This window comes from Leguminivora glycinivorella, chromosome 18, assembly GCF_023078275.1.
Source record: "Leguminivora glycinivorella isolate SPB_JAAS2020 chromosome 18, LegGlyc_1.1, whole genome shotgun sequence".
Taxonomy (NCBI): domain Eukaryota; kingdom Metazoa; phylum Arthropoda; class Insecta; order Lepidoptera; family Tortricidae; genus Leguminivora; species Leguminivora glycinivorella.
The window spans coordinates 5,014,206-5,030,008 of NC_062988.1; the positions used below are offsets into that span (position 1 = coordinate 5,014,206).

Consider the following 15,803-nt stretch of genomic DNA (forward strand, 5'->3'; position numbering starts at 1 on the left):
TAACTTAAAATGATTGATGACTAATGATTAATAATTAACAATAAAACAATTTGTGATCAGCCTATATGGAGTGTGACGTCAAATTGATGTCATCGGCACGAAAAGTACGCTCCCTGATAATTTGGTTTAAGAGTGATTTATTCCATTGGTCAAAATGATATTACATACATAGTTAGGCCATTATTTTTCATAAAAACGGTTCGTACCGAAAATAACAAACAACAATGATTTAACAGACGGGCCCGGCGTTCACGGAGAACACGTTGTATGAAAATTAATCAATATCCCTTTAAAGCATGGTGATGTATATATGCATCATATATTTGATGGCCTGAGGCTCAATATGCAGCTATCCAAAATCACATTCATAGCTTAATTATTATTCAATAAATATTTATTTAATAAATAATTAAATAAATTAAATAATATAATGATTTACTATTTATTATTTAAGGATAAAGATGAAATGGCGGAAAAGTGTGAAAAAACAGGATGATAGCGATTTTTAGTATATGATTTAGGCAGATTTTTTCGGAGTTAGTAATTAGTTTATGTTTAAACATTTTATCATGGGGGTTTCATAAATAGTGTACCTTTGTAATAGTAGTAAAACTTTACAAATAAAACTTACCAATAATATATATTTATATAAATAAGTTTTGGCCTATTTAACTTCTAACACTGATTTAGTATTAAAATCGGTATTAAATATTTTTTTTATTATTTTTCCCAGAGTCAGAAAACCGTTGTCTATCACATATATAAATATCTCGTTAAAAGAAAAATTCATGCATTTAAGGGTTAAGTAATGTATGTACTACCTTTTGAACGCTTACCATACAATAATATAATAACCTTACATCTCTCTATACTCTTATAGTCATAAGGGCCGCTTTTTGAAACCAATAATGTTAAGAGAACTTCGTATAAGGTGCATTCGGGTAATTCCGAAAGTCGTCTAATGTCGAAAGTCTCACAAAATTCACCATTATTTCCACCATATCAAAATTCCCCTTTCGGAATTACCAGAGCATTTCTGTCATTCGGAATTACCCTAATGCACCTTAATTGGTTGCATGTAGGTACCTACTACCGCTTTTATTGAAAATGAAAAAATGCCTTTGTTTTTTAATTAAAAATTGAAGTTTTTAGGAATAAATAAATAAATAAGTGAAATTATTAATAGCTCGAATATCCGACCGGTACTTTTTTAACCATATCATTTAACTGTCTATCTACATGTAATATAGTTTTGCATTTGTCTCAGCAAGTAAGGATGAAAATGACTGATGATTATCAAGGGTCCATTATTTTTTATTTTATTATTGTAAACGTGACAGGTTGCCAGCCTCTCGCCTACGCCCCAACTTAACCCATATCCCACAGTCGACTTCTACGACACCCACGGGAAGAAAGGGGGTGTTGAAATTGTTAACCCGTCACCACACGGCAATGTCACAATTTGGATTTCTTTCAACCCCTTTTTGCCAAGAGTGGCACTGCAACTTAGTAGTTCGTGTGCTCTGCCTACCCCTTTATGGGACACAGGAGTGATTATATGTATGTATTGTAAACGCGGCTTGCGATAAGTAAATTACACATATCCTATGCACAGTCAACAACACAGCTGTAAATACAAAGTGCCAAAAATATGTATGTATATGTCGCAGTAAGATAGATAAAACCGTTATATAGTTATAACCCTAGGAATATAATTATACGTCGTAACATAGTTAAACGAAAGCGATTAATTGCTATCTTACTAGGAATATAACTATAATACGTTACTAGTTTAGTAAAATAGTTATATGACTGGATTCAGTCTAGTGAAATGATTGTAGGCAGGAGTGCGGCGGTGCGGCAGAGGTATAGTTATAACCCTAGGGATATAATTATATGCCGTAACATAGCTAAACAAAAGCGATTCATAACCATCTTACTAGGAATATAATTATAATACGGTAGGTACTAGTTTAGTTATATAATTATATCACTGGATTAAACTTAGTCTAGGGATATAATTATAATACGTCTCTAAGTGGGACTGGAACCGGGAGTCCCGGTTCTTTATAGTTCTATACCAAAAAAAAATCAAAAGGAACCCTTATGTCGCGACTCTGTCCATCCGTCTGTGTATTTAGAGAGAATAAGCACATTGAATTGGAAATGATTAACAAATTCTTGCCCTAAACAATTCTTCACTGTGGTTTGTTTGTTTAACGCATATAATTATATCCCTAGGATTATAACTATACCTCCGCCGTACCGCCACACTCCTGTCTACAATCATTTTACTAAACTGAATCCAGTCATATAACTATTTGACTAAACTAGTAACGTATTATAGTTATATTCCTAGTAAGATAGCAATAAATCGCTTTCGTTTAACTATGTTACGACGTATAATTATATCCCTAGGGTTATAACTATATAACGGCTTTATCTATCTTACTGCGACATATACAGAACTTTATTGCCCGTACATAAAGGTGTGTATACATATTGTTGGCACTTTGTCTGTATGCAGAGCTGTGTTGTTGACTGTACCTATAGCTGTGAAGCGGTAAAATCGTAAGGAAAATAAATACACCACAATAATTGATTACATTTTTATTCAAATCCGTATTACAATGTGGTACAAAATTCAGTTTCCAATTATTATTACTAGGATCAACCCTCCCCTCCTTTTTAGCGACCATCAATTATTATATAAAAATATATCTTATAGTATGTCAAATTATTAACTCTATATAAAACAAGAATCAAGAAAATAAATAGACTTAATTTTATAAATACATATGTTCAAGAACAATATTTTACTGCACATGGCTTACGAGTGACGCAAAGGGATGCAAAGTTGCATGCTTCAAAGCTTTAGTTTGTACCCCAACGGGCAAGTATCAACAGTAACCATTATTTTAAGTGAAAATTCTGTAAAATCAATGGAAAAATATTGATAGTCACAGCACCTATAGGTAGAGTACGTACTTATAATGTATAACTTATCTATTACGTCAAGTTACGTATTGATGTGAAACCGACACCGAATCGACATACAATGACGAATGAAGGCCGACTAGAGGGTCTAACAGACATTCACATTAGTCATGAATTTGACGCTCTGAAACTACGCACTCCGCTCGCGCCATTTGTTACCCGTAGTTGACGCCGATTCGATAGCTCGGCGCTTTTTCACATATAAAGATGATCTCAGAATCTCTCGTGTGCGTAGCCGAATGTATAAACGCTCACGAAACGCTCAAGATAATATCTCTTTCTATCTCTATCGCTCTTGCGAATTGGCGTGAAAGAGCCAGACTACCTTTTTGCGGCGTTTCGGTGGCGTTTCGCGTCGCAGAAATGCCATTCAGCTACGGGGCCTGGTTCATAATACCTTCTGAATTTTACACGATTTTACTTAAATCCATGAACCCTATTCCCGTATTACATATAATATGCTGTTATAGAAACCTCACCTTAGTGCATTATATTATATAAATGTACACACTGCTGATACATTACGGCGACCGGTCTGGCGTAGTTGGTAGTGACCCTGCCTGCTAAGCCGCGGTCCCGGGTTCGAATCCCGATAAGGGCATTTATTTGTGTGATGAACACAGATATTTGTTCCTGAGTCATGGATGTTTTCTATGTATATAAGTATGTATTTATCTATATAAGTAAGTATATCGTCGCCTAGCACCCATAGTACAAGCTTTGCTTAGTTTGGGGCTAGGTTGATCTGTGTAAGGTGTCCCCCGATATTTATTTATTTATTTATTTATTCGTTAATTTCGTGATGCTGTATTATTACGGAGTATGTCACTACTAGTCTAAAAGAAACAACTATAATCACTTTCGAACCCTATTAATAAACTAATTAGGTAGAATACTATCTAAACACACGAAAATCAATGTTTTAAATAAAAAATAAAATATGTATCAGTGTGTTTCCTAAAAACTGGACGGCAGTGTTAAAACATCAAACTATAAGTAGGTATTATCATATAACATATTTGTGAATGTATCAAACAGGTAATTATCATTAAAAATAAATAATAAATAAATTTACCTAATTTGAAGAAAAATACTCCAACGGATCTTTATGTCGTACTATATTATCCTTTGATAATAATAAATTATTGTTACTTCGAAAGTATAATATGATTAAGACCTAAGATACATATAACTACAGGGTATTTACTCATAATACTATCATATAATGAGTATTGATATAGATTAGTAATGAAATAAAATCATTTGTCATCAATTTTCAATTGAAATTAACTCTTAAAAGTTACTGGCTAAGCACTCACTGGAATTACGACCCGAATCAATATTTATAAAAATTAAAAGTAATCCAATTACTTAACGATATCCACTTTCAAAATTGCAAATAATTTGAAAACAGCAAGCACAAGCAATTTTGATAAGGGTTGTCTAACATAATACAACTATTCTGAGAAATATCAAAAAATAAGAAATATCGGCTATGTTTTTGAGCCGTATCTATAGTTTATATTAGATAAAATATCATACTATTATAAGTATATTGTAAGATTTCTTATCTAAATCAACTATTTTAGTAACACATAGAAATCTCTTTCACTTTACAGGTTGCAAAGCTTTACGAAAACAGGACCACGTACAACATGTTACCATATTTAGTCACCTTTCATGACAGCTAAAGTTCATTACACTCTTATAAATAATGTATCATAACGTCATAATTTTTTACATATATTTGCTCAAAAATAATTTAAATATTTAGCAAGAAGGTATAAATTACGGGAGATATAAATATAGTTTCAAAAATGTCCTGTAAAATATTTTCGTTAATAAGTAGGTAAGTACATAGCAATGATTCGACAGATTATTTGGCTCAGGATGTCAACAACTTCCATACACAAGCGACGAGAAGCATTAACCTGTTTTGGTAAATATATTCACATTCATGAAAAGATCAAAGTCACGCAAATAAATGTTGGTTGCGATGACCTACAATATTTAAATTGTAACCTACCCATAAGACAACTTTTTGCTTCGTAAATAAAAATAAGATTTAGAGTGCTGTGTTCTATTATAGGTTGTAAGGTATTTTAGGTGCCTAAACATTTTTTTTATATTTCATTGAATGTAAGAACTACATTCTATACATATCTATCATCATACTACGTATAATGACATCGGAAAAAATACACTTATATTGTTCTCAATAATTAAAAGAAAAACGTCTTCGTTTTGTAAGTCTGCAAAAATTTTAATTTGTTGTATTTCATGAAAGTGATTAGGTATGTTACTCGTATGTTAAATAAATTATTTTAGTTATATCATATATCACTGCAGACGAAGGATAATAAAAACTGTTTCTGACCAAAAAAATATTCTCATTTCATGGCAGTGTAACATAAAACCGTTCTTGACAAATAAATAAACCTTATACAAACCAAACTAAACCACTATAGCCATCCATACTTCTGTTGTCTCTTGATGGTCTTCACTTCTTCGATCTTGACCTTCGGGCGGAGGGGTTCGGGCGACGGAGGGGGGATCAGTTGCTCCGTGCTGGAGGTGGAAGTCAGTCGGGGGGCTGAGGCTGGGGGGGTTGGAGAGCGCTGGAAGACAGAGAGGTGTTAAAAATTCCTTGCGTGAGTGAGAACTTGATAAGTCAGTCGGAAGGTCACCAAAAGTGATGGTTTATATGTTCATATGTTTACGACTTGATAAGTTATGTTCTACATCAGCTCTTCTGTGGTGGATGTGGAAGTTAGATGAGTGACCGCCGCTAGTGGGGGAGAGCGCTGGAAGACAGAGGTGTTAAAAATCCATTATAAGATGGAAGACAAATACGAAAGTAGAGTTCTAAGAAGTTTTAAATCTCTACTTTTTAGAGTCTTTAATTGGACCGGCCAAAGAAAGAATGAGTTCAAAATTATCCTTTGCAGATAGTATACAATCTGATCAATCATTGAAAATGCAGATTTTTTTTTATTAAACACATAATTGACATTTTGAAAATTTAGACCACTATTAGATAAGTATTTTTTATTCATATTAATTGGAGTAAGTTTTTAGAATAGCTTCCAATTATTATTTAGGATTTTTGTTACATTTTATCAAATGACCCAATTTACCAAAAGGGTAAAAAAACTGGTTGTCTACGCAATTTTAAAATGAAAAGGTTTCTACAATCAAGTAGGTAAATAATTACTTTGAACTTGTTATCCCTTTGAATCTGAAAAAGGATGTTTCACGTCAAAAATACGTATTTCCTTATCAAAGCGGCTGATGTAGGTTAAATATTTTATGGTGAACTTTGGTATTTAAACTAAATTATATTACAAGGAAATACACTACAAAATACTAGTAAAAAAATCGTAGAAATCGCGAAGCGTTTGGTTGGCGTAACGGATTTCCGAATAAAAAACCATAAAATTAAAATTTGAAAAAAAAAAACCCGACATTGTGGATCCATTTTCATGAAACATGGCTAAGAACACTCCCGACTAACTCAGCTTTCAAACAAAAAAAAACTGAAAATAAATCGGTATATTCTGTTGTGTACTATTTTGATAATAAACATATTCTTATTCTTATCCATTCGGGAGTTACGATGCCACAGATAGACACACACACAGAAACTTATAACACCCCGTCGTTTTTGCGTCGATCGGGAGTTAAAAACTAACGACTAACTGCTTTTAAATAAGAATTTGAAATTCACACGGTTGATTAATTAATACCGGACAAAGCAAAAGAAACGTTAAGTGGTCGTTTTCCAAAATAGGAGTTAAGTACTGGTATTTTTAAATGAACATTATTTTGTAACGTGATCTAAAAAGCGTTACATTACGAAGAAGAGTTTATTTTAGTGAAAGAAACTTTAATTATATATTAGCAAGGGCCATTATAACCTAAAATCTGAATCCCTTTATTTCCAGATGTTCTTTGTATCTTCTCATACTATGGCTATCGGTGCTAGAAATATTTTTTAATATATTGTCAAAGTTGAACGATGTTAGGCCGTAAAACTGACGTTTTGACGACCGGTCTGGCGCAGTCGGTAGTGACTCTGCCTGCTGCGTCGCGGTCCCGGGTTCGAATCCCGGTAAGGGCATTTATTTGTGTGATGAGCACAGATATTTGTTCCTGAGTCATGGATGTTTTCTATGTATATAAGTATTTATATATTATATATATCTTTGTCTGAGTACCCACAACACAAGCCTTCTTGAGCTTACCGTGGGCCTCAGTCAATCTGTGTAAGAATGTCCTATAATATTTATTTATTTATTTATTTATTTAAAACTTCATTTGTTTAAAATTAACACCTAGACAACATTTTAGAGACGTTGATGACTACCCTAACTAAATATGTACGATCCTTCACAACAATAGTTATTTTGTTTTACAAGGGGGCAAGGTTGTTGTGTAACCGCACGTGCCAATATTGAAGCCCGAGCAAGCAAAAATTCCAATATTGAACCGCGAGCGTAGCGAGTGGTTCAAACAGTGGAATATTGAGCGCTGCGAGGGTTTCAAGGCACGAAGGTTAAACAAATTTTGCCGCCGAGTGAAACAAACATTTTTCACCACACCAACATGAACAAAATACTGACTATAAAACATCAAATTAAATCAAATCTATCAATTTGTTCAATATTAAATTCAAAATCATCATTATAGGTAATTTCTACCAGCCAGCTCAAGATATCAAGTTAAAATTTGTATGAAATTACTTTGCACTCTTGTGGATAAAATGCAATTTTTATTATCTGTTTTAGAATAGCAAAGTAAGTCTTTATCAGTAGGTGTGGTGAAAAAACAATTCTTTAGATAACCGTGAAGATATACTACTACTCCTTCCTTGTCGTGTCCGACAAAGGCGACTCCATCAACAAATTACTGTCCGGATAATGGATGCTCTGATGTGGCTCGCAAACCTAAGCTTGGTCTTGAATATGCGGTCACACGTTGCACAGTGTAGCTGCCCAGACAGGTTGCAGGACTTGCAGGTATACGTGTAGGAGGGCTTAGGTCGCGTCTTTCGGATATGGCGCTTAGCATCCAGGTTTTTCAATCGATGCTGCTCAAATTCATGCACTTTCTTATGAACACTATAAACCGCGTTCTAAGTGTGACTCCTGCACACAGTCTTTCAACTACACACAAAACATGAAAATAGACTTTGATAGTAACTCACCGGAGGCGCTGAAATCTGCGGGCTCGGCGCCCTGACCGACGGAGTGGGGGACTTAGGGGGCTTCACCGAAGGCGTGGGGGACTTGCTTGGTTTCACTTCCATTGTACTAGCTACCTTTGTTCGTTTTTCACGGCTCAAGTTATTGCCAAGTCTGTCATTGTGGAACCTTTTTACTACATATGAAACATCATCATCTCGCTAGGCATTTGTCCCATTTACTTGGGCCAGGCCTTCCCCGTCCTTCTTTCTATAACATCAACTAGATATAAAACATGAGAAGAAATGATAGTAACTTACCGGAGGCGCTGAAGTCTGCGGGCTCGGGGCCCTGACCGACGGAGCTGGGGACTTGGGGGGCGAAGGGGGTTTTGGCACCGCAGCGGGGGATTTAGGGGGCGAAGGGGGCTTCGCTGGAGGTGTGGGGGACTTTAGCGGCGTGCTCGGTGTCACCTCCATTGTTGGTGCCGGTGGAGCCTGGGGGAGAAACTTATGTTAATAATGTGTCATTTTAATTGTGGCACTTTTTAAATTTGATCTATGACTTACTGAAAGAATAGGTTAGACAGTATACGTTCGTGGAGTTAGACTAACGTATGAGGATTCCCTACAAATGGTAGTCTCTTTTATTTGGAAGAGCGAAAGAGAGAGAACTCAGTATTCGCTTCGGAGAATCAACGATCATACTCTTGATTACAGTATCAGCCGGCCTAGCAGAAGTGGCAATAGTTGACGCTATGTGTCAATCGAAACACAGGCCATCTCTGTCACCTCACTACAGAAGAGCGATAGCTACTAGAGATAGCCACGACTACGATACGCTAACTAAGAAAGTGTAAGCGATTGCGATTGTGTTTTGTCTAGGTAATAGGTACCCAGTACGCCTAGCACATGATTGACGTGGGAGTGCGGGACACGTCTTTTTCTAACTGTATTGATGACATAGGGACGGGTGACTATCTCGCGGCGACATGGTCTCGCGGCAATCATGTAATAACCCTGCTGGGCGTTCTTGGAATAGGAATATTATTAGAGTATATTATTTGACTATTTTCGCACAGAGTAGGTAAATCGCAAAATCCAGACAGGTCGTTTCGCTTGCGCATGTTACCTTAGGTTTAACCGGCGCGGGTGGAGGAGGTATAGCGCCTTCTGTTGGTTTTATTTCTGGGGCCACTGGTCTAGCGACAGCAATGTCTTCAGACGGCTTGCCATCGTCTGCTGGTGTCTATTTAAAAAAATAAAACATATAAACTTAGAAAAGGCGAGACGACAAAAAAAAAATAATTAATCCGTCAATTAGATTATCAAAGAATATTAGACACGTATTTTTTCCCGTGTGGTGACGGGTTAAGAATTTCACCACCCCCTTTCTTCCCGTGGGTGTCGTAGAAGGCGACTGTGGGATATGGATGGCGTAGGCGAGAGACTGGCAACCTGTCACTGCAATGTCACAGTTTTGTTTTCTGTCAACCCCTTATTTGCCAAGAGTGGCACTGATACTTTAGTAGCTTCATGTGCTCTGCCTACCCCTTCGTGGGATACAGTCGTGATTGTATGTATGTATTTTTTCTTTTTTCTCGTAAACGAAAAATTACGACGGTACAGTGCGTTGAAGTTTCGCGTGACGTCACGCTTAGGTACAATTTTTTGAGTGACGTCATAAGCCCCCACTCCGGAACTTTGATGCTCTATATCTTTGTATTTTTTCATTAATTAGAAAAAGCGAAAAATATGTGTTCAATATTTTTGGACGATCTAACTGACGGACTAAACAGAATGCCATTTTTTTATGTAGTCGTCATCCCTAATGTGAAGTAGACCTTTTTACACTTATGATTCGTTGTTACTTAAGCCTTTTTGGGATATTTAACGGCGATGGATCTGGATGACTTATTAGAGATGGGATTTTGAGCAAATAGGGTCCAAATGACACAATTTGTTTTATGATAGCACAGCACATTTTTTCCTTGCACGGGAGACATTTCGAGACATTGGGGCTGAGTGGAACGAAGTCAAGGCGATGGCTCAAGATAGAAAGGCGTAGAAGGATCTCGTGAAGGCAGTATATGCATACTCTTCTATAGGATGTACCTCTGGGGTGCTTTAGGATAAGCAACAATAACAGTTGGCCTTACCTGATCATCTTGAACTGGTGGTCCAGGCGATTTCCTCTTAATGACCTTCGGCGGTGTATCGCCAGGGACACGCTTTCCTCCTAACGGGGTAGGCTCTATAAAATAATAAAATGTACTTAAGTACCTACCTATGTAAGTAATCAAAATTGTTTTCTAAGAAATACAATAATATTTTCTATAACTTGTCAATTAAGAGAATAAGGCCGAGCTTTAATTGGGACTGAAATGATATGGAATCAAATGGTACTTAGCGTTGCAATACCACAGAATATATAATAAGGTGGGAGGCGATAGCAAAGGCCCTATTGCTTTGATGTTTCCCTAATGCCGCCTTTTCTACCTACAAGGATGTCTGTACCGTGAGACCTATCGGTAACGAGACGGATTCCCTGCGGGGCGTCCGGTGATTGGATGGATTACTTGCTGCCGATCCAAACTAATTAATACTCACATTAAATGTTATATTATTACATTCAAGTCTTGTAAAAAGGTGTATTTCTAGGTATATGTCGCCCTGTATTTATATATTTTTTAGTTCAAGGTTCCAACATCACAACGCCAATTGGTATTGAACTTTTACAAATTATACTTAATAACTAGTAGATCTAGTACAAGAATGTAAATCTTTTTGTATTTATTTAAAGTTACTAATATGTCTATTTAACTAAGATTATTAGCCATTCACCGCGGACATCGCTTAAAAAATCTGTTGACGTAAACATGTAACAATAGAAAGTACGGCTTTAATTGGGCATTCCGTGAGAATGCGCAGTCTGCGAACTCGCGCCAATAAGAAAACGCGGCAATAGGATCGCGGAGTCGGGCTCGCGCCAATACAAAAAGTGATAAAGATTGCTATTACAGCAAATATAATAAACCAATAATGTCGCAAAATTAGTTAAATCAACCTATCTCAAAAACTATAAGAATTTTTGATCAAACCAAAATCGTTGAAAGAGTTAATTAGCATGATCACCTCTATTTTTTTTATTTATACCCCGTAGTTATAAAAATAGAGGGGGGGACATACTTTTTACGACTTTGATGACTGCGATATTTTTAATTAAATTCATTTGTGTATGTTTTTTAGAAAATTATGGACTCCGAAAAGACGATGTTGGCCATTGGAGTGACGTCACACGGGTCAGATCAACTATCGAAAAAAGGTAGTAATTTCATCCCTCAGTTACATGTAGAAGCAACCCCTATTGTATTAAAATTTAATGTCATAATGGTTGACGGTTGTACAATGTGAAATATTTTTTTCAAATATACTGACGTATGTCATAGATATTCTATAGATTAATATGGCTGATGTTGTTTTTGCAGACGGATCACGTACAACGTAAACTTTAAATATATTTTTTTTTTGCCATTTTTAAGTCGTAATAAAATATGGTATATTTTTTGGTTTAATTAGACAGTAATTAATAATATAAGACATACTTTTAAAAAGGGTCAAGTAGCCTATTGTTTGTGCGTTTGGCTGCGGTAGGTTGTTGTTCTTTTGACACTGGGATGATGGGCCACGCTGAAATGCTTGATACCAAATTGGGGCCCGCGTAGACGCCAGAGATCGCTGTAGTGTTACTAGGTGGCACTGGGCCCCGCGAAGTGGGTGCCAATGACGGCTGTTTTGGGGTTTCTATTAGGTACTACATATTTCCTTACCAGGTTGCTCTTCTGGCAGAGAGCTGACGGACCTCGCTGAAATACTTGGTATCGGGCTTTTGGGGCCCGCGAGGGCGCCAGAAACGGTGGTAGTGTTACGAGGTACTACACCCTTCCTTACCAGGTTGTTCTTTAGGCACCGAGGTACCTGGCACCGCTGAAATACTTGGCACCGACCTGGACCCCGCTTGGTACTGGGCTGAAACCTCGTGGGGTGGGCGCCAATGACGGCTGCTTGGAGGTTTCTAGGTATTACATCCTTCCTTACCTGGTTGTTCTTCTGGCACGGGGCTGACGGGCCTGGCTGAAACATTGACACCGAGCTGGGCCCCGCGGAGTTGGTGCCAATGACGGCTGCTTTGAGGTTTCTAGATACTACGCTATTCCTTACCCAGTTGCTGTTCTTCCGGCACAGTCCTATCTAACATGCTTGGCACCGAACTTGGGACCCAGGTGCCAGAGACGGCTGGGTAGGGATTCTAGGTACTATACCTTTCCTTATCAGATTGTTCTTCTTCTGACACGAAGCTGACGGGTATATTTTTGAGCCCCGCTTTGTAGCGAGCCCCGTGACGGCTCGGCTGTAGGCTTACTAGGTACTAAACCTTTTCTTACCAGGTTGTTCTTCTGGCACCGGGCTGACTGGCCTAGCTGAAATGCTTGGCACCGGGCTGGGGCCCCGCGGAGTGGGCGCTGGGGAGGCGCCGGCGACGGTTTTGGAGTTATTACTATTCCCTAAATAATAAAAATAAGATTTGAAGTGATAAAAGGCACTGACTATTTTAATTATATTTTTTTTGCACTTTTTTGACGTAAAACTTTACATTGAGAATAGCTGCTTAGTGCCTATACATATACAAAGTATTACACTGAGAATAAATAAAATAAAGAGAATTAGGTCTCATAAATATGTTAACGCTCTTATTTCGTTCTTATTATTACACCGGAGGTAAGATGCTATGGGACATATTTTTGAGTAAAATATGTGTACACTCATATTTTAATCTGTACATAATTAAAAATCAAAAATATGTGTCAGTGTTTAAATGACACAACGAGTAGGTAACTTTGTCACAAAGAACCAGATCCCGTAGCCGAATGGCATTTCTACGGTGCGAAACGAAAACGAAACGCCGCGAAAGGTAGTCTGGCTCTGTCGCGCCAATACGCGATAGAGATAGATATCTACGAGCGTTTCGTTTCGTGAGCGTTTGTGCATTCGGCTACACACGCAGATCTTAGAACCTTAATAAATACAACTAGGGAACAAATCAAATTATTTTATTGAATATTTTTTTGATTTGTTCTTTTTCCAAGTAGTCACAATACTATTTATAAATTATAAATTGAAATAGATATATGTAAAGATAAGATGTCGTAAAGACGTTAGCCGCGTAAGCTGAAGACCCGGGTTCGATTCCTGGCTCGGCCACAGTGCAAGAGATATCTATTTCAATTTATACCTTAATAAATTTAATGTTACGTACCATGTTCAGCGGTTGAGGCGTCGTGGTTCGAGGCTTGGGCGAGCTGCCTCGGCAAGGACTCTTCATTGCGGCGCCCAGCAAAGCACCAGTGCCTGAACAGAACGTACTATAAGCATCACTTTATCTAAATGTAAGTAGCGTGAACAAAAAAACAATCATTGGACAAGCATAAGCTGACTTTAAGAGCAGCACCGATAGCATGGTCGCGCGATAAACGATAAAACATCAGGCCGTCCCTATCGCACTTACAAATAAAGCGAAAGGGGCGGCCTGATGTTATATCATTTATCACGCGACCATGCTAGCCTGCCAGATCACTAAACTTTCACCAAACTTGAACCAAGAAATTGTTGGCGAATGCAGAAATGTGTTTCTAGCAAAGTAAGACTAAAAAATATATAACAACAAGACGATTTTTAATGATATTATAATGAACTAGCTTTTGCCCGTGGCTTCGCTCGCGTCAAATTCGATAATTGCGGAATGCTCCATACAAACTTCCACCCCCCAGTCTAGGAAAGTGGGGGGATAAAAAGGACAAAAAGTAGCCTATGTCACTCTTCAACCCTTCACATATTTCCACTTAAAAAATCACGTCAATAAGTCGCTCCGTTTTGCCGTTAAAGACGGACAAACAAACAGACAACCCCATTCTCCCATTTATAATATTAGTATGGATTTATTGTGTCTTTTGTCACAATAAATAATACTTAGATTATCAAAACCAAAACTAGTAATAACTAAGGGATGTGAGACTGAGACTACTAGGAAATCATGGTTTAAGACCAATGCGTAATTCTCACTTGGTGGTTTCCATGGCGATTTGGTTAACGGCGTGGCTCCTCCTTCAGGCGTGGGCCCCACTTCTTCGGAGATATCCTTGATCAGTTCCAGCAGGGTGTGGCCAGGGGTGGCTGGCATTGAGATGGGCGAGGCGCCACGCGAGCCTTCTGAAACGAAGGGACGAATTATATAACAGCCTAAACTTAAGCGCAGAAACAGGGTCAGGGTCATGACTCCCGCTGGGGTGGTGCCGTAGCAGAATGGCATTTCTGCGAGGCGAAACGAAAACGAAACGCCGCGAAAGGTAGTCTCGCTCTGTCGCACCCAATACGCAAGAGCAATAGAGATAGATATCTACGAGCGTTTCGTTTCGTGAGCGTTTGTGCCATTGGGCTACGTACGCTGATATGGACTTAGAATTTGGTCAATGGATGACTCAAAGAATAATTCGCCCTCACCTACCCTAGTTGGTCGGTAGTGACTAACGCTATCGTCATATTCCTCCAAGAATATGTTTGAGGGGTAACCACGAACAGTGAATTTTGCGAATCGCGGAATTTTTTCGCTTTTACTCCAGAAAAAGCGTCATTTTAGAGATATAAATTAATGCCCGAATTTTGTGAACATCGTTGTTCGTGATAGACCCTCTATCCAGTACGGAAATTTGTTCTTGTTATTATCAGAGGTCGGATTTTTGTGCGACATCTCATTCTAAAAGTCATTAAAATGACGTAAGTCACTAAGAATGTCGCAAATCCGTCCGATCTCTGGTTATTATAGATATCTTGAACGGTCCTCGTACGTTAGTTCTGAAAAGCTCACTAATACAAGCCGGGGTTTGAACCTGTACCCTTCAAATATAGACGCATTCTTTTACCGATAGGCCACCAGTGTATTCCGAAGTAAAAGTAATTAAGACAAACTGCCCTAAATTTTAACTGAGACAAAGGGCGGTCCGCAAGTCATTAAACCTTACTTGAATCTTATACTTTTAAACGAGCAATTCTTGTATATTTATTTATTTATTTATTTATTTATATATATGTCGGGGACAGGTCAGGATTGGCACCATTTTCAGACATCGGGGCGTTGCTGGGTCATCGAGGATTGAGACGACGACGATAGTAATCAACGATTTATTTTACACACTTTAAATTTTACAATAACTGATAGGTAAACAACTTGGTTTAGAACAATTATAGCGTGGACAGTTCCGAGGAGGCTCTAAGACTTCTTGTCTCTAGCGTGGTCCGCCAGAGAGTGCTGGGTCTCAGGTATCCCGGCTCCGTCCTAGCGCACGAAGTGGGGACAACAACTGGTTGGGTGGACAACTGGTTGGTTGTGACGTCAGCTGTCCAGCTGCAACTCTTCGCGCGCTGCGCTATAATTGACTATCCGTGCCAATATCCGGTCTGTCTCCGACACGGCCTTCCTGCGCTTACACACGTCCTCGTGTGTTTTACTCTGCAACAATAATAGACACGCAAAGTATACCGTTCGGTCACTCCTGACGAAATCTCAAAG

General features: G+C 38.0%; 1 protein-coding gene across 1 annotated transcript in view; it reads right to left on the reverse strand.

Annotated features, from left to right (window-relative positions):
- Positions 1 to 4,290: 4,290 nt before the first annotated feature.
- The window catches only part of LOC125236083 (transient-receptor-potential-like protein), a 64,740-nt gene continuing 53,227 nt past the window's right edge, over positions 4,291 to 15,803 (reverse strand). Inside the window, 6 exon segments of the mRNA XM_048142778.1 lie at positions 4,291 to 5,615; positions 8,501 to 8,677; positions 9,312 to 9,428; positions 12,625 to 12,744; positions 13,497 to 13,588; positions 14,300 to 14,446. Coding sequence (XP_047998735.1) covers positions 5,460 to 5,615; positions 8,501 to 8,677; positions 9,312 to 9,428; positions 12,625 to 12,744; positions 13,497 to 13,588; positions 14,300 to 14,446 — 809 coding nt within the window. The 3' untranslated portion in view covers positions 4,291 to 5,459.